Source organism: Gambusia affinis, linkage group LG18, assembly GCF_019740435.1.
Source record: "Gambusia affinis linkage group LG18, SWU_Gaff_1.0, whole genome shotgun sequence".
Lineage (NCBI taxonomy): Eukaryota > Metazoa > Chordata > Actinopteri > Cyprinodontiformes > Poeciliidae > Gambusia > Gambusia affinis.
Window position 1 is genome coordinate 8,473,029 of NC_057885.1, and position 23,077 is coordinate 8,496,105.

Genomic DNA, 23,077 nt, shown 5'->3' on the forward strand with positions numbered 1-23,077 from the left:
ACACACACGCCATCTCTCCGAACCAGGTCTACGCTCGGCAGCTCTAATGAAGACAATATGGAGTGGACCACTCCTGCCCCAAGGCAGGGATTGAGCAAACAAGGGAGAAGAGAACGAGACAGTTTTGGAAAACATTAGTTGAGTGTTTCCAAGGGGGAGAACAGTTTAATAAGGGATGGGGGTTGACGTGGTCTCTATTCAATGTTCACTGTTTTTAATTCCTTGTGTTTTTTTTGTTTTGTTTTGTTTGTTTTTTTAATGTATGTGGGTTTGTGCAAATGAAAGTTTATTGTATGCTCTTTGTAGTTTTGAAAGACTAGATGACAGCGGTTCACCCCTGAGTGTTCGGTACCAAGGGAGGCATCAGGCGGACATTAAATGGAAAAACAGATTTTTCAGGGCTCCGGTTTCACGGTCTGCCCCCAGTCCCGCTGTGTGACTTCAGCCTCTCGTGGACAGATGAGCACTAAAACAGACAAAACATTCGAGTCCCTCCAAGGCCCCGTTAAACATTTGTTTCTAAACGTATCTGGAACCCGTTAAAAGGTTCGTGAAACATCTAGAGAGACCTACAGTCTACAAATTTGGAAAATGGACGAGCACGCTTGCTTCCAGCTGTTGGCAGACAGCAGAAACATGTGGAATTCTGGGATTTTAAATGAAACGAAGAAACAAAAAGATAAAAATAAAGGCCTTTTTTTTGTTTATTTTAGATTAAAAGCCAAGATTACATTCTCTTAAGAAAATAAGAGCAGCTCATCCACCATAAATGTAGTTGAAGTTGGTTGGAAGCAATGGAAAGACTAGAACTTTAAATATATCAAAGCCATCCGTAGCTACAGAGAACACACACCGTATAAACATTTCACATTTACTGTTCCGAGTGTCTAACATACCAAAACTGTGAAACTACATGTTCGCTGAAAGTTTGTTGTGAAGGTTTGAGCAAGCTGTGTGAAAGTTTTTGCTGGTTTCCTCAGTTGTCATAACATCTGAACCAACAGTGTGAGGCATTCTGTGGTTTCTTGTTTTGGGAAATTAACAGCGATCAACGTCATCAGAGTGAACCATTTTTTTTTTTTTTTTCAAAATGTCACGGTTTCTGTTTGTGGTTGAGAAATGTCTTCAAATAGGATTCGTGAAATACTGGAATGTTGTTTTTCTGTTTGTTTTTTCATTTTCATGAAAGGATTTTAAAAGACAATTTATTAAAATAAAGTTTCGCACCACCATGTCTTTGCAGATTGATTCAAATGAACATGAAATGTTTTTTGTGACATGCAGTGGCGCAAAAGGTGGCTATGCAGTGCATGCGACGCATAGGGGCGCTGCACTAGAGGGGCGCAAAAAACGATCAGGGGCATTTTTTTTTCTAGTCAGCATTTTAAGTACTTAACAGCTGATCAATGATCAATAACAGAGGAACAGCACTGATTAGGCGCCCCTCCCCTCCTGCCAGGGGAGGGGGCGCTCCTCCTCTCCTCTCCCCTCCCATACAGATAGCTTGGGCAGCGTCCCTTCTAGAACGCGCTATGGCGCGTTTTTTTTTTTTTTTTTTTCTTTTAAATTTGTCGTAATGCCTCGACAGCAGGGAGCTAAAGATGGGGCGCAGAAAAAACTCCGGGGCATAAAACAGGAAACGGAAGAGGGGGAAGGATAAAGATGTGGGAGAGACAAAGAAAAGTTTTTCAAAGTGGTTGAATGACAGAAGGTAAGTAATGTCAGTGTATCAGCAAGAGAGTTGTAAATATTCAGGTTAGCTTAAGCTAGCCTAAAATGACAGTTGGTTGTTGTTGTCCAATACGGGACGCGATTCATTCCGTATTGCTATAAATGTCTGATAGACACACCTACCTCACACCTCTCAACAATAAGTGTAATAATAATGACCAAAACAGAACACGGGAAATATTAGGGTCAGCTAAATTGTCGTTGCGGGACCTTATTAGGACCACACAAACTGACGCTGTTGTCATGGTTACCTAGAGACGGACACTATGCAGCCGCAGTGAGCTGCTATCAACCAGTGTCTTTTTAAAATGTCCGCCCGATACTACACCGTCCTTAAAGTAAAACCTCTGGCAAAAATACAGATGGTAGTGGGAAGACACGGGCTAAACAATCACAGTGAAGTTTAATAGGGGCATTAAAATAAACGTGTTGGCGACATTCAGTGGCACCCAGTGGGTTTGATATCACACAGAATGGATCAGGAGAGGAACCGCAGAACCTAAAGAACCAGACATCAGTCTCTTCATCCCTCAGTCATTTCCTGAGACCAAAAATTATATATATGGCAATTTAAAGAACAAATCATACAAGTAGATTAATAGTAAATGAATATCGTGAAGAGAACATTAAAAACGTTTGTTACGATTGTGTAGGAAAAATGTTGATATCTTTTATAAATAGTGTTTTGTGGTCAATATTATTTCACCATTTTATTAATGTGGGTTGCCAGTTTGGATAAGGCTTCCCATCAAGCTATAAGAATGATAGAAAACATGCTAACAAAAAGCCTCAGGCCTGGAGCCCATAGGCAGTTGTACAAGTTTATGTCTAGGGGGGGCGCCGGTGAGCTGTTCGCATCCACCTCATAAATATGTAGACGCACCCCTGCATATGAGAGACATTTAATTTAGCAGCTTAAAAATTCTTAAAAGTTATAAACATAAATACAAAACAATTAATTTGTTTCAAAGTAATAGTGGTGCCATTTGGTACTTAATGATCTGGCTACTTCCCCTAGATATTCAAGGGTTATTGCGTCAACCAGAGTTTGGCAGCTAAAAATTTAGATTCGGTGAATATAAAGTGTTAACAACTAAAGTCGGTTCCCTGGTTCTGTACTGTGGCTGTTAGTGATAAGGTGCATTTTCAGCCACTAAGGAGAGATGAGAGAGAAAGATAAATCACTGAATAGCCCTCTGAAAAATGTGTCCCTCTCACTAGTGGAGGCCCCAAAGAGTATATATTTTGGGGCCAATATGCATATATGCATATATATGCATATGCATATATATGTATATATATATATACATATATATATATGTATTTATATATATCCATCCATCCATCCATTATCTGAACACCCTTCTTCCCTAATGGGGTCAGGAGGGTTGCTGGTTTCTCTCCAGCTGCGTCCCGGGCGAGAGGCGGGGTTCACCCTGGACAGGTCGCCAGTCTGTCGCAGGGCAACACAGAGACATACAAGACAAACAACACACTCACACCTAGGGAGAATTTAGAGAAACCAATTAACCTGACAGTCATGTTTTTGGACTGTGGGAGGAAGCCGGAGAACCCGGAGAGAACCCACCATGCACAGGGAGAACATGCAAACTCCATGCAGAAAGATCCGCAGAAAGATCCCCGGCCGGGAATCGAACCCAGGACCTTCTTGCTGCAAGGCAACAGCTCTACCAACTGCGCCACTGTGCAGCCCTCTGTATATATATATAGATCTATATATATATATATATCTATCTATATATATATATAGATCTATATATATATATATATCTATCTATATATATATATAGATAGATATATATTGCCTCCACAGGTTCAGGATCTGGACTTCCGATGTTTTCTAACCCGAGTTTTCACATGGAGGTTTTTCACTACCATGTGATTCTGATACAGAATGTGAATCCCTCAGCATCTCCTCTACAAAATCATTCACCTCCTCAGGAGATGCATGAGGTACCTCACAATCCTCTGACAGTGTTTCCTCTAAGAGGAAGTCCAGATCCATGGATGCCGGGTCAGGGATGATGTTTTTAGGGGTTGTGTTGTTTTTCCCATGTCTTACCTGACGCCTGGCCACTTTCCTTCTTGGAGGTCCTGGTTCCTCTCTCTCTCTGAGCTCCTTTCGCAGATTTTCCAGCTCCGTTTGGTGGTTGAGCTCACGGGCGGAAAACATTTGGTGGAAGGCAGAAAGTTGTTCTCTGAGATTGTCCTTCTCAGCTCTCAGATTTTCAAAGAGCTTTTGTTCCTGCCTGAATTTCTCTTCGTAAAATCTCTCCATGTCGACCTGCAGCTTCCTCTCACGAATCTTGCCTTCATATTTAGACTGAAGCTCCTCATACTTAGTCTTCCGTGTGTCCAGCTCCTGTTTGAGGGCGTCACTGTTTTCTTTTTCAGCCTGGATCTGAGACAGAAATGTTTCTTGCTGGCATTGTGAGAGGCCTGCAGTTCCTCAAACTCCTGCTGTAACAGATTTTTCCTCTTCCGTTTTATTTCGCTGTGCACATTTGAAGTGACAGCAGCAGGGCTGAGAGTTTCTGAATTGGTGAACTTTTCTACAGCCAGCAGTGTTCTCTTGATCTCTTTCCCCTTGTTGATAAAAACTTCCTTGGGATTTTTCTGCTTCTCCAGCTCAGATTTTGCTGCTCTCAGTTCCTTCTGCAGACTGACAAATTTTTGGTTCTCATGGAACCATTTGGCTCTCTCCATTTCCAGGAGAGATCCAAGTCTCTGGATCTCTCTCTGGAGCTCATTGACAGATGGTCTGTTTCCATTCCTGCCTTGGTGATGTTGTTCACTTCTCCATGTCCTTGACTGGGATCTCGAATGGGATCTGAACCCGCTGTTGGAATATTGTTGTCTTAGACAACAAAATTCACACAATATTGTTGAATATATTCAACGTCACACAATGAGTCGTGACATTTGAGAACTCTGCCACACTAACCAGCACCCCCTCACCTTCCTGTATTGGAGGGGGGACGTGTTGTTGGGGTGGCTGTGATTTATTTTTTTCTGTAGACTTTTGTTCATGTTTTTTTTTTCTTTCTTTTCGTTGAGGCATTGCTTCTTAGGACATGTTACATGATCATCAAAATATCAAACAGCAACACTGTATTCAGTCACAGTCTTCTTCAGATTTGTTGGGAGATTGAATACTGGAGATCCTTCCTGCTCTCGACATCACCGTCCACCAACGACTCCTTGGACATTCTTGGATGATATTAGGACTAAGGGTGGGCGATATGGACTTAGTATTTTATTGCAACATTTTGTGGTGATAATAAAATTGAGGATAAAAATCATTTCTTAAATTTTTTAAGGTGTTTGCAAGGTTGTGACTGTATGGTGCACCACAAATACACAAATACTGCTCTAGAAAAACATTCCCAGAGTAAATGTATTTAATTTTATTTTCTTATTTACTGATATTTATTGATGCTCTAGTGTAACACAAAGTGGGGAAAATGGTAAAAATAAAATCCATTAATGAATGATGTTTAATCCTGTACTGTTAAATACATGAATGACTTAACATCATTTATTGAAATTTATCGAGACGATAATAAATGAAAAATTCTTATTTGATAGGAAATTTTGCACAATAAATCAGAAATGATAAGATAACTGCCCAGTCCTATTTAGGGCAACATTTAAATTTCTGTTTGCAAGAAACTATTTTAAAATTTTATTTCATTTTATTTGTGGGAACATGCTGAACAATGGCTTAATAACTTAGTAAATGGTTTGCGCATCATATGCTGTCCGCTTCTCGTCCGGAACTGGACGGACAGACGGACAGATGGATGCTTATAAGCCTGGTGTGCCTGGTGACCAACCAGTTCAAAGAAACTCTACCAATTCTGATAAAAAAAAAGTTATCAGTTCGACTGTTTAGCCAGAATTATGCCAGAACGTAATTCCATACAAGTTAGAACAAAAATCTATAAATTTAAACTTGTGCAAAATAATATGCTAAATACAGATTTTTATTTCTCTGGGCAGTTTTGACCAAAGACCTACCTTCATGTTTCCCCTTCAAATATGCCTGTTGTGTACAAGTGTTGTATTGACTTGTTTCCAGGTGATTTGGAACAACATGTCCTCCCTGACTGCACTGTAATGAAGTGCTAACCCCATTCCTGCCAAATGTTCTCTTCAGGGTCTCATGGCTTGTAGCTGAGGTGGACACACATCCATTCAAGGCACCAAAAGGAGTCTGGTGAGCAAAATTTACTAGTGAACCCAGGAAGACTTTTATATCTTATACTAGGATAACGGGACATGGACCTGGAAAGAGTCCAACAGAAGAAACCGCCAGTGAGCAATGAAAACCGGGGAGCCTAAGCACAAAGGAGGTGTGACACCGAAACCAGCTTAGTATAATAAGGGGAATGCTGAACAGCTGAGGGAAAGTCTGAGCAGGGAAGGGAGAGAAGGAGACTAATTAACACACAATGAATGCAGAGGAAGTTGAACCAGAAACACAAAAAGGATCTACAAACCAGAAGGGAAACAGGCTAACATTTCAGTTAAAGGCTGAGATGAAAAGTCAGGCAGCAGAGCACAAAATGTAACTCAGAAACAACAATAAACTTATGATTACAGACCGTAATCAACATCTTAGATTATCAATACGCAAACACTAATTACAGGTATGTCTGAAGAGACATGGAAAATAACTGAGTATAATAAAATAATCTAATGGAAAGACTAATGAAAACCAATTTAGACTTAGTGAAAATTCAAATGAGCAAATTTACCCCCGTTTTGACAGTTCTTTTTGTTGATGAACAAAAAATATCATCTATGTGGGTAGATGTGTTGGAAAAACAAACAATCCCACAACGGAGATTCAAAGAATCAAACTGCAGAAATCATGCGATCTTGCAACAATTTCTGTCCACCACTGGTTTCTACGTCTTTAGATAGAAAATGTAAATATAGCTCAATTTGTATTGTTTTCAAATTTATTTCCATGGAAGTACAGACACTAATGAATCTTTATTCAATTTAAAGGCTGCTGTCTCAACAACCATCCATTTAACCTCTCTGGATTAAGAACGTTTTAATAGAAATGCCTATTTTTTAGTATCAGAATAAGCCTTTATTGTCATTGTACAGAAGGCACAACAAAATTGTTTTCAGTACAGGCCATCCAAAAAAAAAACAAACATAAAAAAGACAACATAAGACATGGGTACACAGGATCCTGAGGTTTGTGAATGAAGCACCTTCACATAAACGGATTTGGTGGTTATATGTCATAGCTTTGCAGAAGTAGAGGAATATGTGAACAAATGCATAGCTACATAGAGATAAAAGTCCAAGCGGAAAGTGTTTGTTAGTGTTGTGCAGAGATAAATATCAGGAAATGCTGACTTTAATATACTGGTTTGTCAAACGTCCAATGAGGTATTTATTTGAATAAACAACCAGAATCCTAATCTCAAACGGCCAAAAAGAAAGAAAAAAAAAAAGATCGTAAAGTGGATATGTAGGGTTTGATCACTGATATAAACTCTTTGTTCCTGTATTACATTGTCTTCTGCTAACATGTTGATGTGGACAAACCACAGAAATTAGTTAAGAATAAAAGTCAGGACACCAAGTTATTGTCATGTGTCTCCGTGGCGTTTTAATCTCTGATTTACACAGTGCCGGCCGGGTTAATGGAGGTTTTAATAGAGAGTGTTTGAAAGAGGAACCACAAATGTCAGGCAGTTTCCTTTAGAAGTGATGTTCCTTTAAATTAATGGCCTGGAAATTCACACCAAACTTAGGAGTCACCAGTCAAAGCAAGCATGTGCTGAACAGAAGTGAGCTCAGAGTCTGCGTGTGTGTGTGTGTGAGGATTCCCTGTGATCTTTATGAACAGTGCTGCGGTCATCAAGGCGGTTTGAGCCCCACATAGCCAAACCTAGTGAAACTCATTACACCGTTTACGAGCTCGGAAAAGGAGAGACGATTGAAATTCTATCTCATAAAAGTGGGAGGAAAAGGAGGGGCGGAGGCCTTACACGGTAACCGGCCAGGGGCTGTAAACATGAGAGACGTGAGAGACTTGTGTGTGTTTATGTAGTTTTTCTGTTCTCGGTGGGGTCAAATTTAAAAAAAAAAAAAAAAAAACAACAACTTTGGGGCCTCTTGAGGCGTCATGGGACAACTGGAACTACTGGATTTTGTTTTCCTAAAAAGCATTTCCCAAGTTTTGGGTTTCTTATTTCTCTTTTTTTTTTTTGTTGGTAAAGATAATAAAAATAGTAACAGCCAATCCAAAACTAAAACAAAAATATTTTCAAGAAGAAAAGTTATCAAAAACAATCATGCTGTCAACTTGAGACATTCATAAGTTCCAAAGCCAAAACATTATATTTAGTCTGATGACATACCAGTGCTACATCCTGCTAGTAAAAATGCAATCTGCTTGGTGAAAAACCACATTAGCAACATCCTGCTTGCCTGCAAGAGAATTGAAGTCCTTCTAAAGTCCTTGTGAAACACGCATTCACAAATCTGAAACAAACTTCCAGGAAACTGAAGAAACAGAGTTCTTTAAATCAATTCTAAAAACTCAGTTGTTCAGAACTGCCTTGGATTCATGATCACTGGAACACTGATTGATATATTTGGTGTGAATCTACTTTATGATATTGATGACGGTATTTGACCAAATGTAATGTTTATGGCTTGTTTCACAATTGGTTGATGTATTATGTTTTTATGGCGTAAAGCACTTTGAACTCCCTTGTTGCTGAAATGTGCTATACCAACAAACTTTACTTGCCTTAATGATTTATACATGTGTCTCTGTATGGGTGATACTCTGGTCCTGATTGAGAAGGTCAAATCACACGGCCAATACAGTCTCTCTTTTCTTGTAAAAGGTAAAATACACTTCATGGCACTTTTCCACTGTACGGTAACAAAGATGACAGGTAACTTAAATCTCCTGGACCTTTCACGCCTGAACACCTCCTCAAAATACATGTGTTTACATAAACTGGAATAACGGAATCAGTGAGTAATGCCCCCCACTTCACATCTACTCACCAATTTTAGTGTGTAACTGCCTCTCTCTCACCTCAAAGGCATAACAACGGTCAGTCAACTTCAAACCTCCACTCAGTGGATTAGGAAGATTATGCAGCTCTAGCATAAATGTTTCAACTCATCGGATATTATGTTCATTCAGATTTTTTGCACATGCTGAAAAATTCCACAGCCCCACTACTTAGGGACAACCGCTACAAATGTTGCAGCCATGACAACATTAATTAATCTCTTACTATCCCATGCAGAAGCTCTGTTTGCGCCAATGAAGAGTCACTCATAAGAGTATGTTGAATACTTAGGAGTGGCTCCCCCTGACACGTAATTTTGATGACCTACTTTTTACATAGTTCAGCGAATTAATATTTGATCACTTCAGCACACCCGTAGACGATGTGTGGAGCATTGAACTTTCATTTACAGCTGGTCAGGCGAGCATTAGATATAGAAAGAAAAAAACAAAACGGGACATCCAATAAAAATGTAAAGTATTTATGGAAAGCTGTCGGTTTTATGCACTTCATCCATACTTCATAGATGTGATAAAGTGCACCTCTTTTCTTCAAATTTAGAAAACAGGCAGTACAAGTTGGGGAATAGTTCACTTCCACAGATCTAAGGAATTACACAATACCCTTTTTTTATAGTGTATTTAATTTCTTTTGTCATATTCTGCAATTTTATGAGATTAATCTTTATAGAAAGTAAAACATTTTTTTTATTTATTAGAAAGTGCTTATGGGACTCACTCAAGCCAGGCCATCATACAAGAAAGTTAGATAATCCTTGTGATGGAATAAAAATGACATAGACGTATAAATATGGAAGATAATTCTTCCATCTTACATAAAGCTTGACTGTGATTCAACATGTTCTGTAAACGAAAATCATCCGCCACCGGTTTGGTGAGGTCAGAGCCTGTCAGGAGTTGTTTTTGGCTCCGTTCATTACGCCGTCCAGTAGACGGGTATTGATGTGTTTTTTCCTAAAAGAAAGCTGAATGGATAAATGTGGAAAGAGTTTTGTATTTTGAATGGCTGAATCACACAATTTGATGAAATCTAATCACACATTCAAATCGACTATGGAAAGTAGATGTAATCAGATGGTTTTTGTTCTCTTCCCATCCTTACTGCTCGACGACATGAAAAACGCACAACAACGCTAATGCAAATCACCCGTGGTTTCGCCTGCGCTTTGAATAGAGTGAACTATTTGACCTTTAGTGTTGATTAGTTCAGATAAACTCGGAGCCCTGTCCTCTCTGCTTTTTCTGTTTCTCTTGTTAAAAGCCTTGGCAGCCGCTCTAAACATTTGCATAAGTCTTGTAATTCTGGAGCTTCTCCAAATCACCCAAAAAAAAGAACTAACGTAGTAAGCTTGAGGAACTACCGTATTATCTTTACGTTTATTTCCCCTCCTCCCCTCTTAAACTTTCTGGCAGCTTGGACGAGAAAAAGAAGAACAATCCACCTTTCTCTCTTTGGCGGCTCGGCTCATGTGTCATAATTATTTGTCCGCGAAGATGGAAATCACAAACGGTTTCTTTGATTTGAATAACGTCTCCCCCTAAGGAGAACAAAGCGGCGTCCTCCGTCTATACGTCCTCCTCCACATCAACATGTGAAGTGTCGGTGGTCAATGGCGGAGGGGATTTACTCGCACAATAAAGACAGATGCCACCTTTTATCTGCTTAACGGAAGAGAGGCCGAGCGCATGGCACTTGACCGCACAGAGGCACGCTGTTGGCGCCTAATGACGTCTTCCCTCCGCAGGCTGTTGACATGAATGGTGAATGGGGAATGGACTTGTTCTTTTTAAGTGCTAACTGGGGGAGGGATGTTTATACAATACAGCTTTTTTTTTCTCAAAAAAAATAAATAATCTGAGTGATTTGAAAACATGAAGAGAATCAGATTTTCTACAGATCTGATCTTAAGTTCGAACTTCTGCTTCTTCCTTCTAGTGACAACCAAATAAATATTCAGACAGTTGAACAAGCACGTCTTCTGAAAAGTTAGTGTTTGATACATTATCTGAAATATTAATAGAATTTGAGGTAATGAAGATATGGACTGCAAGATTGTAAATGTGTGTAATTCTTCCTGTTCTTTTCACTATTTTGTTTTTATTTCACCATCATTTGTTTTGTTGACCTTTACCCGTACTTGGACTGTTTTGAATTGAACTGAATTTCATAACAGTTTTTTTGTTTGTAACTGCAATGTGTTTATATATATATAAATATATATATATATATATATATATATATTTAACGAAGTGGAAACGAAGACTAAAGAACATGTGTCAAACTCAAGGCCCAGGGGCCAAATCTAGCCCACCATAGATTTTTATGTGGCCCTCTAGACTCCAAATTACACCAATAAGTCCCTCCAGTTTTTCACAAATATGCAAAATTCAAACAAAATCAACAGATCCCCACATCTTCTCTGATTTTTACTGCAAATATTTCTCAAAATTGGCCAAAAACATTGGTTCTAAGGGACTGCTTCCTCAAGCTTACTAGACGTTATAGTCCGTGATCGATGTAGTGATTAATAAAAAGTCACATTTAACATTAGTGCAAGTATTGTAAAAAATCCTTACAAATATTTCTTAATTACCACCACAAAATCTGTGGTTTTGATTTTGAATCACAAAAACAATCGCACAATCCTAGATGGACTGATCAGTGTGTAAAGATGTTCAATATTGTTTAATTTTAAGAAACATGTATTGAATGGTGAAAGAAACAGATATTTATTGATCATTTAACAATGGTTTTATCAATACGTTTTGGCTCAACCTTGCCCTTTAGAACATTCAGATTTTTGATATGACCCAAACTGAAAATGAGTTTGACGCCCCTGGATTAAAGTGTCATCCGATTATAAGATCCTGATGAAGGCACTTTTTAAATCCTTGGTAGCAATGAAAGTGAATGACCAACTACTGTGTTGGCTGATGCTGCTTCCTGTCTGCACTGCAAGAGCACAAAATCTTATCAAGTCTTTTTGATCTTCTTTTTAGCGCAACTATCGTAATGCAGTTGAAATAAGACAAAACTAACTTACAAGTAACTTTTCAACAGCTTGTTTTAAGTCAATAACTTGCTAATATTGATAAAAAGTCCTAGTTCCACTGGCACATTATTTTATGTAAAATGGGGAAAATGCCTTGTAATAAGTGAAAAGACCTGCCAGTGGAACTAGTACTTTTTTTCTTTTACCACAAAACTCGAGCTCGCTTTCTCTCCCTGATGAGTGATTCAACAGTTTCTCCTCTGCGTCTTCAGTGACAGTGAACGAAGACCTCGTAAGAGAGAACGTATACATATGCAAATGACCCACAGACCACCACGGTCTCCCTGTCTCATGTGTGAGTGACAGGGACAAAGACTGAGCGGTTTGAAATGGTCCATCTGATTCCTGAGAGTGTTTGCCTCAGAATGAGCAACATCTGCCTTGCATAGCGGCCGCCTACAAATGACGGAGTTCGGATCCGGGTCTGGGTCCGGACCTGGTCTAACTTTTGACAGATTATAATGGGGACAATGCAGGGATGTGAGTGATTGTTTAGAAGTGGTCAGTTTGGATTTTTGTATTAAAAATTCTGTTTTAATGACTGAATCTTGATATTTTTTTTTTCTTTTAAGGAAAACCTTCTAATGTAAAAAGCCAAATGTGGACCAATTAAAACTGAAATGTTGGAAACCTGTTTATGTTTCCTTGAATTAATTATTCTGGTTTCCTTCACATTAATTTTACAAATATGCTTTCTAATGGCTGAATGTGTCTCCTGAATATCTATTGTTAACTTTCATCATATCAAACTATTTCTTTTTAAAATGTCTATTTATGTATCCTTAGTCGGTTTTCACTGAATACCTGATGATTGTGAGTCAAATCAGTCCCAGAATGAGGAAACGAGCCTTTGTTGTCCTCATTGTACCAATAACAGAAGCAGAAATGAACACTTCCGAACAGGTTTGATTTTGAGTGACTAAGTAACGAACAGTTTCTTCCAAAGAATGAAAACTAGGAGTCTCAGTCTGTGGATATTTTTTGCCTACGCACTATAAAAACGCCTTTCTTGCAGTTTTCTGCTCTCTTCCCGTGGGAGAGAGAACATAAAAATAATAGTATTAACCCTGACATAAAACTTCTGTGGCTTAAGACTTTTATGACTTTAAGTCATATTTGCTTTGAGTGAGCCCTTGTGGCTACACTGCAGCTGAACCTTATGTCACCTAACAGTCCCAACAATGTTCCGTTACTTCACAGCGCTAGATGTGTTCAGCCCACGGTTACTTTAATCTGAAGTGCAAACATGAGATAATCCCTGTAGATGATTGCTGCCATGTGATCACACAGGTGTTTCACATCTGATTTTCCAGCACTGACAAGCACAGCTACACAGGGGAGGACATTTTGATTACAGCGTGCATGCCCAGTTACGCCCTTTTGGCAAATTTATTTAATTTTTTTTCTGGTAAATTGCTCCAGTGTCAGAGTCAACTTTTCATACTGTAATGGATGTACGAATACGTCCATCTCAACAGCAGATAAAATACAGACTATTTGCTTTATTGATTACATTTGAGGGAAATTAAGATTTTTTATTTGTTTGTTTGTTTTCACAAGTAAAAGTTTCTGGAACTTGATAAAGACTCCAATTCATGTAGTTTACAGAAACGGTTTCCAAACAGCCAACAAAGCATTTAATATGATCCCTTTTTAGAGTTTTCATTTCCTGCGTTCCAATTATGAATGTGCGGGAAACTTTGTCAATATTTTGTTAATGTCGAAAAAAAAACACCTACAATTTTGCAATTGTGATATTTCCATTAAATAGGAATTTTGTTAATTTAAAAAAACATTCCCCACCATTGTCCTCCAACTACTTCCTGTCATTGTCTTCTTTGTGGTTTGCACCAATAGAAACATCCAGTTGTTGATCACGTGACTCACATTCGGTTTCCATTGCACTGAAATTTTCTATTGAAAAACAAATGTTTTTCAGAAATTGGCTTGTTTCTATTATGAAAATTTATTTTGGAAATGTCAAATTGCGCAAATGTATGGTCACTGGGAACACAGCTAGCAATAGAATGAAGGCTTAACAAATCAGCAAGTATGTTTTAAATAATCTGAGTTCAGCGTTTCATCTAAACATTTTATAGAGAGGAGAGACACCAACTGGAAGCTTTGAATCAGATCTGAACTTCATCGTAAATCTCTGATATTCTCTTGCAGTGCAAACCTTTCATTTCTTGTCCACAAAGGTCTAACATACTTTGCCAACAACAGAGAAATGTGTTCTCTCTCACAAGAACAAAATAACATCATCCCGCTCTTGAAAACTTGGTTTGGGAGGGTTTTAATGTTACATTAGTGTTTGAAGGGACGCCTGTCAACTTCCCAAGAGTTCTTTGAGATCTTATGAAGTCTTGTCCAGGAACAACTTTGTTCTTGTTCTAAAAAATCAAATGTCTCTGATCACGTGTCTGTCTGTACAAACCGTAACTTTATCACAGTTTCTTTTCTCTTCCAAGTGCCCCCAAATACAGCCACACAAGTGATTTAGAAGTGGTGGAGGTTTCCCCCAATGTTACATATCGTAGCATGTTGTCTTCAATCAACAAGAAGGTCTACAATAGAACAAGAATAAGTTAGATTTACCAATTCCTGCTCTGCTAACTACTGTCAGGAGAATAAGCCAACAACAAAGCATTTCTCTCCTTATGTGTTCAAACTAGTGCTGTCAATTGATCACAAAATTTAATCAGATTAATCACACTCTAGCACTGTGATTGATCACGATTAATCACCACGTCCCAGAGCCTGCCAGGAATGCTAATTCTAATTAGCATGACTACAGATGATGGCGGATAAACAGTTCTCCTGTAACGGTAAGTTCTTTCTCTGACTTTACCGCGTTAAATAGAGCATGATATGAAATAATAAAATAAAAGCATTAAAATAAAATCTAGAAACAAAGACACCGAAGGCGGCTAAAACAAGGAGACACACGCCACACCAGTTTTCTTCTTGTCTGTGCTAATGAGACTTCAGTCCAGATCCAGTGAAACTCCACTCCTTGCTTTGTGGATGTTTGGACTCACACACAAACACACACACCCACACACACACTGGGCTTTTCAGTGAGGAGGAGTGACACACAAACTGCTTTTTATTCAGCAAGCAGCTCTCTGAGGATCTGACAGAGCCTCCTGCAGTCACTCTGTGAACACGCTTCTCCCTGACAGACCTCAGCGTCTCCAGTATTTCACTTTCACATCCACGGCAGACCCTCTCTCTCTTCTTGGACTGGGCTTTTTAAACTCCAAGCAGGTTGGTCCATCTCTGATTTATTTTTTTTCCACATCATGACACCAGATCAGTGAATATTTGTGATGAATCGAGGGAAAGTTTTAATATATGTGAACTGCGATTTCACCAATTTTGTTTGTCACACTGCTAACGTAATTTATTGTTTGTTGTAGTATATCTAATGAACATCTCCGGAGTTGCTTTAGTGTACTGGGAGACTATCATTATGTTTTAGCATTTGAATTTGTGAGAATATATTTGAAGTTAAAAGTCAATGCTTGCTTGACTTGCTTGAGTAAAAAGTAAAATTTTACTCGTGAAAATAAGACTGTTCTTCCTGTTTTTAATTTGCCTCTTATTAACCATCCTCAACATGGAGGCAATTATAGCCATTGGTTTGTGTGTGTGAGCAGGACAGACACACTGACATTTTAATTAGCTCGCCAGTCTGTAACTGTGTAACTGAAACCGCTGTTGTTGTTGTTGTAGTAGGGGGTTTGAGTGTCTGCACTCAAACAACACTTTGTGATTTCCCAAACTCCCAGAACGCTCTTTATATTTACTGCACCACAAAATCTCTTATGCTGATATGTAGTCCTTTAGTACTATTTGATCGCTGATATTTTGGACTCATAACTGTACTAACTAACCAAAACCTTTCCCTAAAGTACTATTTTTGAATTACATTCATATCTTATTTTGACTATTTCCAGCTGTAAATGAGAATGAGCTTCTACTAGCTGTTTTAGCAAATTAGCTTGGTTTAACAGTTTTTAAAGCTTTTGTTAGCTGAAGATATTTCAGCAGTCATGTTTCCTATGAAAAAAAGTTCAGATTTTTTTTTTTTTAAAGTTAGGTTTTGTGAAGGTTTTATCAACAATAATGATTCTCTTACCTCTTGTCATACCTTATAGAGAGTTTGTAGAAATCTAAAGAAATTCTGGAATGCTAACAGCTGATCAGAAATTAGCAAGTTTTTGCTCATTTTAACTTCCGAAGACTTTTTTCAGTGCTGCGCTGCGCGCGAGGGATAAACCCACTAGCGATAGCCTTAAAGGGCGAAGCCTATACGAAATAGAACAACTTTGACTAAAAATGTTCATACCCGGTGGATACGTCTCTAAACTTCCACTTTTTAACTTCCAACAGTTTCGTAAGGGGGCGCTGTTTTGTTTGTCGGTAGTTTTCTTAGCCAAACAACGACATTGTATTCGCGCAGAAATGCGCACACTGAGCCTGACGACCGTATCATTCCGCCAAAACAGCTGCGACTTCTCGTTCTGTTGGGACTAGTTTCGAAACATACGAGACCCTGAAAATGTTGGATTAGAGAGCTCCGTAACATATTGGTACAAGCCAGTAGAGCCGCTTTTAAAGAGGAAACTCAGAAAGACACAGTATGGAGAGAAGTGAACAAAGTTAACATTATTGTAAGCTTGAGGACTAAAGGAGCAGCAATGACTTTCCTTTTGATTCTTTTGCAAGCATTATTCTCCGCTGTAAATGGACTGTTGTACAGTGGACCTTGGTACTTGTGGAGGTTAGGGACTACAGTCGCCTATGAATAGCTAAAATTAGTGAAATCTCCTCCGAAAATATTTATAACTGCCTATTTTTAAAGTTCAAACTATCTTAATATGCATTAAAACACAGAGTGGAAACCGTCTTAATATCTGGTTTTCCCTACCTGTGCTCTTGGGGGTACAGCCTATCAGTGCCAAGGACAATAAATAGAGCTCCTGGATTGGCTGCCTTGCAAATGCTTGCTAATAGCGTCACAAGATAGGGGGGGGGGGGGGGGGTTTAGCTTCTCCAGCTGTATTTTATTTCGAATATTTTTGATTTGGATTTGGTTCTATTAAAAACAAACAAAAATAAATTTTGTCCTATCATCACTGAACAGGTAACTGCGTTTTCACAAGAAAAACTTCCAGATGTTGTTGAGGTTTTCTTGTAAGTAAAGGTCAAATTTGTGACACTATTCATGTAGCGTTTTTAGCTAACTTAAAGTGAAGCAGTCAAAGTTTGTCAAGGTCCAAAACAATTTGGAGTTGTTGATGAGAGCTAGCGCCGTTTCGATTTATAGCTCATTCTGGCTCTCTTGTTTATAATTTCAGTAGTGATTTAGAGTTGTAGGCCTTTGGTTAATGTTCACCATATGTAGTTCTATGCCTGCTGGGAGAGTCTGGCTTAATTACCTCAGCAGAAAATTAAGACAGATGCAGACTCGCTCGCAGCCAAGACAGCAGTCCAGACTGCTAATGAAATAATTTGCCAAGCGAAACCGAGACTTCACAGTGCTGCGAATGTGCGGGAGGAATACAATGAAGTCGGGTCAGCTGTAAGTAGGAAAACAAAAAAACAAACACTGATCCTCCTTCAGTTGTTGTTCTTCCTTACGCTTTGTCCTCCATTCACACACGAACGTTTGGGTACAGTTTGGTTCAGATTGTGAGGGACATCCAGCCCCAGGTTTTCAGAACAGCTCTGTTTTCTGTTGAAAAAATTAAAAATAAAACATTTTTTGTCATATCCGCACTGAACTGGTAACTGCTTTTTCACAAGGATGTTACAGGATAAGGAGAGTCCTTGCGTTTGTTTATTTACTTTTTATTTTTTTGATTTTCACACTGCTGCCCCCTGTTGGCAGTTTACAAAGTTCAAATTACCATCAAATCTAAATTTACTCTAAGTAAAACAGAGTCAATCGCACTCTCAAAATAACATTAATCCAGTTATGCTGGCCATTTGAAATGTATATGTTGTTTGTTTAAGTATTTAAATGCAACTTTGTTATTTTCTCTAGCATACAAAGATAAGAGACTCAGCTGTGGCAAATAAAAACTTTCCACTGCTGCACCAACATACTTTAATACAGTTTGGTTGTTATTTGTTGAACTTATTCTTCAAATTGTTGTTAGATAAGTCTTAATTTTTAAGTTTGTGTCTGACTGAAGGAGATAGTGTCATCTACTAGCGGAGTTGAACAGTACAGACAATTGAAAACATTTTTGAAGTGGTGAGAGTATTTATATATCACTTTACTGCCAAAACAAGGACTGGATCTGCACTAAAGACTGGAATTTCACCCTGTTGTTTTTACACTTTCTCTTCTGGCTTCAAAATGTTCTTGTTTGATCTCTGTTGCAGAGATACAAGCAAAAGATAAGACGGCATAAAGCATACCACTAAACAAAGATTTCGAAAGTTATTCCAGGAAATCCTTTTAGAAAGAAAAACATTTTCATTACAAATACCACTTTAAAAAAAAAAATCATCCTACAGAACTTCCTAGGAGTTCCTTGAATATTTGAATTCTCCTAAACCCTTGTTGTTAACATCTGATAAATGGGAAAAACAAAAAAACATCAGTGGGGGATCGGTGGGCTGGTTATGTTTGCATCTTCTGCGCTCATGTGGTGTCAAGCTGTTGGGCAGAGGCTTCATGCGCGGCCTGACAGTAATCGGCCAATGAATAATGAACAGACGCACAAACCTGCCATTGACAGCCGTTTGGGATCTTTGTTTGTGTGTTAGCGCTATCGTTGGAGTGCAGCTGCATGCCTGCCTGTAGCAATTATGCTCTCTCTAAATAAGAGCCAGAGGAGAGGCTGCGTGCATGCGCACACGCATGTGTGTGTGTATGTTAAGGCACACATGTTTTTTTGAACTAAGTGTAATATAAACCAGCTCGGAGACCATAATGTGAGCCTCAAGGATTGTGTTGCATGCTCACACACATACACACGCATTGCATTACTCAGCCTTTTTACCTCCGCACACTGCAATAACATATTTGAGTTTTACACACACACACACACGCACACACACACACACCTTCTGAGACAGTCAGACATATGGCCTGTTCTCATATGTACCCCCCCCCCACACACACACACACACACATGTGACCCAGGCTCTCCTTGAGATCCTCAAAGGCTCTGTTGTGTTGGGAGTCCCATTCACACACACACACACACACATGCAGCCTACAAACTCAGCCCCATAAACACTACTTCAAGTCGTCGGTGCCCACGGGCCTTTTCATGGTTAATTTGCTGTTCAGTAGGTCAGGAGGAAAAGCAGACACACACACACACACACACACACAAAGTCATTCTCAAATTCAGAGAGTCATGCGGCCATCCCGGCACCAGGGTCGCCTTGCTGCGCCTTTCCCACACAGATGTGACTCTTGTGATCTACGGGGACAGAGGAACACGAGTGAACCTGCTGTTCACAGTCAACAGGGCTTTTTCTTTGTTTCGTCAGGAACCTGCAATAAAACATTGTTGGTTTTTTTTTATTGAGATATCTTGCACATCTATGGGTACTCCTGGTGAAGCCGCGTTTTAAAAACAGGGGGGAAAAAAATAAAGGTCTTAAAATGAAATCATCTGTTCCACTGCAGCAGCTGCATTTCACCCTGGACATTTTGGAAAAAGCCAACCCTTTAAGTTTAGAACATTTATTCATCCGGGGAAGAATCTGTCATTAAGAAATACTTAATAAAAAAATATATATATATATCCATGATGGCATAAACACCTGTCACGTTTATTTTATAATAATCATTTTCAGCTCACCAGAGTTTCTAGGAACTTGTGTCATTCAGTTTCTTGGGGTATAAAAACAGGAAGAAATTCTTAAATATGTTTATCTAAAATGTTGGCTTTAAAATGTCTTTAATTCGTTAAAGAAAATCTATGTTAGCCTTTAAAAAAGTTGATCACAGGTCTTAAATCTTGTTCTGGCAGGACTATTTAATCTCTGTGACTCAAGCAGGTTAAGGCTACTAGTAATCTTCGACTTATTGTCTTTGTGTGACGCTTTTTGTTTCCTATTTTAATGGGACACGAAGAGGATGTTTTCTCATTCAGTTTTATTATCTGCTAATCTAAGCAGGAAAATGATCTCGTCTGATGCCGATCTGATATCAGCGGGACTTTTCAGCCGACCAGTTTATCTCTTCCTCGTCCTTCTGCTCGGTAACATTTCTCCATCCTTCCTCTTTGTCCTCATGCAGGTTCTGGGTTCTCCTGGTGATGACCTCAATCCTGAGCCCTGGCAACACCTACGCTGCGATGAAGGACCTCTCATCGTCTTCTTCTCCTCTCACCACCCTCCTCCACTACTCTTCCTCCAAGCCCTCCGTAGTGCCCTTCTCCTCTTCGGCAGGTCCCGCCTCGTCGCCGGGGGTCTCGCTGTCAGCCGCACCGCTCTCCAAGCCGCAGCCGTTCTGTCTGCAGACGGGTCCGCACCTCATAGCCAGCATGCAGCTGCAGAAGCTCAACTCTCACTACCAGAACCTCGCCTCGGGGGTCTCCGCTGGTCACTCAGCACCCGGCGGGGCTCAGAAGACCTTCGGCGGCTCACCGCTGAACACGGCCAGCCCTCTCCTGGGGCCCTCCGGAGGCCTCGGCACCGGCGGGAACATGGGAGTGGGGATCGGCATTGCGGGCCAAGGCTCCGGAGCGGCCGGGATTATCGACTTTGACCCCGTGGACGAGGAAGTTCTCATGTCTCTGGTGGTTGAGCTGGGTTTGGACAGAGCCAACGAGCTGCCGGAGCTCTGGCTGGGACAGAACGAGTTTGACTTCATGTCAGACGTCCCGGCCGGATGCTGATAAATAAAGACAAAAACGCCACACAAACATTCGGAGACAGCGGAATTGATCGACAAAGAGAGACAAGGCTTCTCTCACCGTTTTGTTTTTCTCTCCCCTAACTTTCTTGGTTGATATGTTCAAGGAGAGTTCAAGAGATTCAAGGCGCCTTCCTGTTTCTGCTTTACTGTCAAGGTGTTACTCGTGGACAGGAAATTCAACACAAAAAAAAGCGACCTCTCTCTTTAATTTGTTTTGCGAGTTTGTTTCGCCGTGACGTTCTCACTCGAAGAAATACCCAAAGCACACGCGGAGCATTCCTCTTTTGTCCACCACTGCATCTCCGGGCCTTATTAAAAACCAGTTGGCTGATGCGAGACGGCTTCAAAGAAACACACAAGTCAACCTCTCGAAGTCCGAACTCTAAGGACGAGTAAGATGCACCTGTCGGATTGGGGTCGGCGCATAAAGAACATGGAAAAAAAAAAAAGTGAACCAGGACTTCCACAAAAAAAAAGGATGACAAACACTACGCTTCCTGTTTTCTTAATAGACAATATTGAGGCTCCGCTCTCATGGGAAAGAGACTTCACCTCTTTGGCTCCACAAAGATCTGATTGTCTGAGAACTGGTTATCTCCACATACTTCTTTTTTTTTAGTTTGAATTCAGATCAAGCAGTCCTACCCTTGTTACTTAAGACAGCGGCTGATTATCCATCAGGGGAGTCCAGGACAAGGGGACCTTTTATAGTCGCTGTTTTTGTGAACATAATGAATCAGATTAAGGGACGTGGAAACTTTAGGAGCATGTGACATGAATGCGGTAAAAATGTGTAGAGCGCAGCGCCGCTGAAAACAACTGGAGCCTTTCGGTCAATTCTGTGCCAAGCTAAGCTAATGCAGAGCATTTAATCTGTGGACATAAATGTTCGATTCACACACCTTCAGCGTCATGGTTTTTCTGCTTTACCTCTCAAATAACTGTAAAAACAACTTTTATCAGCTCGGGCTAACCGTAAAACCACTTTCCTTCATGTTTCTGAGGAGGTAGCATGCTGCGTAAACACTGTGTGTTTACACACCTTTGACCCAGAGCAAGAGATGTAGAGCTAAACTGTCACAGGAAATGTCAAAATCAAGAAAAAACTGTTTTTGGCTTTGATTTGGTGTTATATAAATCTGTAACACCTGGCAGGATTAATACCTTAATCATGCTCTGCAGCGATCAACAACGTTTTACGCTGGCGGGAGCAGCCAACAACACACACTGTCATATAGAGGATTGGAACCACTTGCCTCTTGCTGCACAGATCTCTCATCACGTCATCCGCTGAATCGTCGACCTCAGAGGGCATCGTCCAGTGAAATCGGAGCGGATGTGCCTAGTTCACTCGGCTCAGATGGAGTAAATGGGATCTGTTAAAGTGTGTGGAGAACTAACACTCGACTCAAACTTCCAGAGTTCTTTGTTCTTTCTTTGTTTTTAAAAATAAAAGAAATTAGGATGATTTTATGGCAGATGTTTCTGGTCAAACTTTCAATTTAGAATATGGATGGATGGATTGGTTGATGGATGGATGGCTCATTCAGTGGATGGACAGCTGTATTGATCGACAGACGGATGGATGGAAAGATACATGTATTAGTCGGCAGATGGACGGATGAATGAATGTATTGATTGACGGATGGATGGATAAATCGTTAGACAATGAAATCAAATTTTATTTGTATAGCACACTTCAGCAGTAAGTCATTTCAAAGTGCTTTGCATCATATCAAACACAGAGATATGGAAGAAGATCCAGAAATGCGGATGTTTCCTGTGTACGAATCCTGATGCTCTGTGACCTTTTCAGTGAATTCAGCAGAAGCCCTTGAAACCTTTTTCTCTGGAGCTTTCTGCTGCGACACAACATTATTTTAATGTTTTCGTTTAAAGTGTCGGGTTACGCAATCTCAAGTGGGTTTGTGCCATGTGATATGACTGGAAAGCAGCAGAGAAATGCTAACAGGGGCCCTCGGGTTTATATTACATAAACCGTTTGCTACATGTGAAACTAAGTGTTTAACAGTAGCCATTGCACGGCTTGGAATCATAATAGGCCTTTAATGTGATCTTGTTTCTTAAGAAATACATAAATGTACAGTAAGACATAAAAAAAATGTCTTGCATGTCATATAATCAAGATACATATGACATGTCAAGCAAAGAGATAGATAACTTACAGATTCGTGGTTTTAACTTCCTGATCTTTTCCTGTTTTCGGCTTTCATGGTTGGTCGTGTATTTATATGATCGTAAATAAAATTAAAACTCCAATATACTCAGGTCTTG

At 39.7% G+C, this 23,077-nt stretch overlaps 1 protein-coding gene across 2 annotated transcripts; it reads left to right on the forward strand.

The window, feature by feature from the left end:
* Positions 1-1,675: 1,675 nt before the first annotated feature.
* cited1 (Cbp/p300-interacting transactivator, with Glu/Asp-rich carboxy-terminal domain, 1) lies at positions 1,676-22,250 on the forward strand. 2 transcript variants are annotated; one of them, XM_044097036.1, is made up of 2 exons: positions 1,676-1,711; positions 20,162-22,250. In XM_044097036.1, exon 2 carries the CDS (start codon positions 20,181-20,183, stop codon positions 20,760-20,762), a length of 582 nt encoding a protein of 193 aa, XP_043952971.1. In that variant the 5' UTR covers positions 1,676-1,711; positions 20,162-20,180; the 3' UTR covers positions 20,763-22,250. The 2 variants fall into 2 exon arrangements, with proteins under 2 accessions (XP_043952971.1, XP_043952970.1); XM_044097035.1 differs by lacking the exon at positions 1,676-1,711 and adding an exon at positions 14,949-15,156.
* The last annotated feature ends 827 nt before the right edge of the window (positions 22,251-23,077 follow it).

Bases quoted from the DNA above. Each gene is read 5' to 3' on its own strand.
- cited1 (XM_044097036.1), top strand. From the start codon at position 20,181: ATGACCTCAATCCTGAGCCCTGGCAACACCTACGCTGCGATGAAGGAC.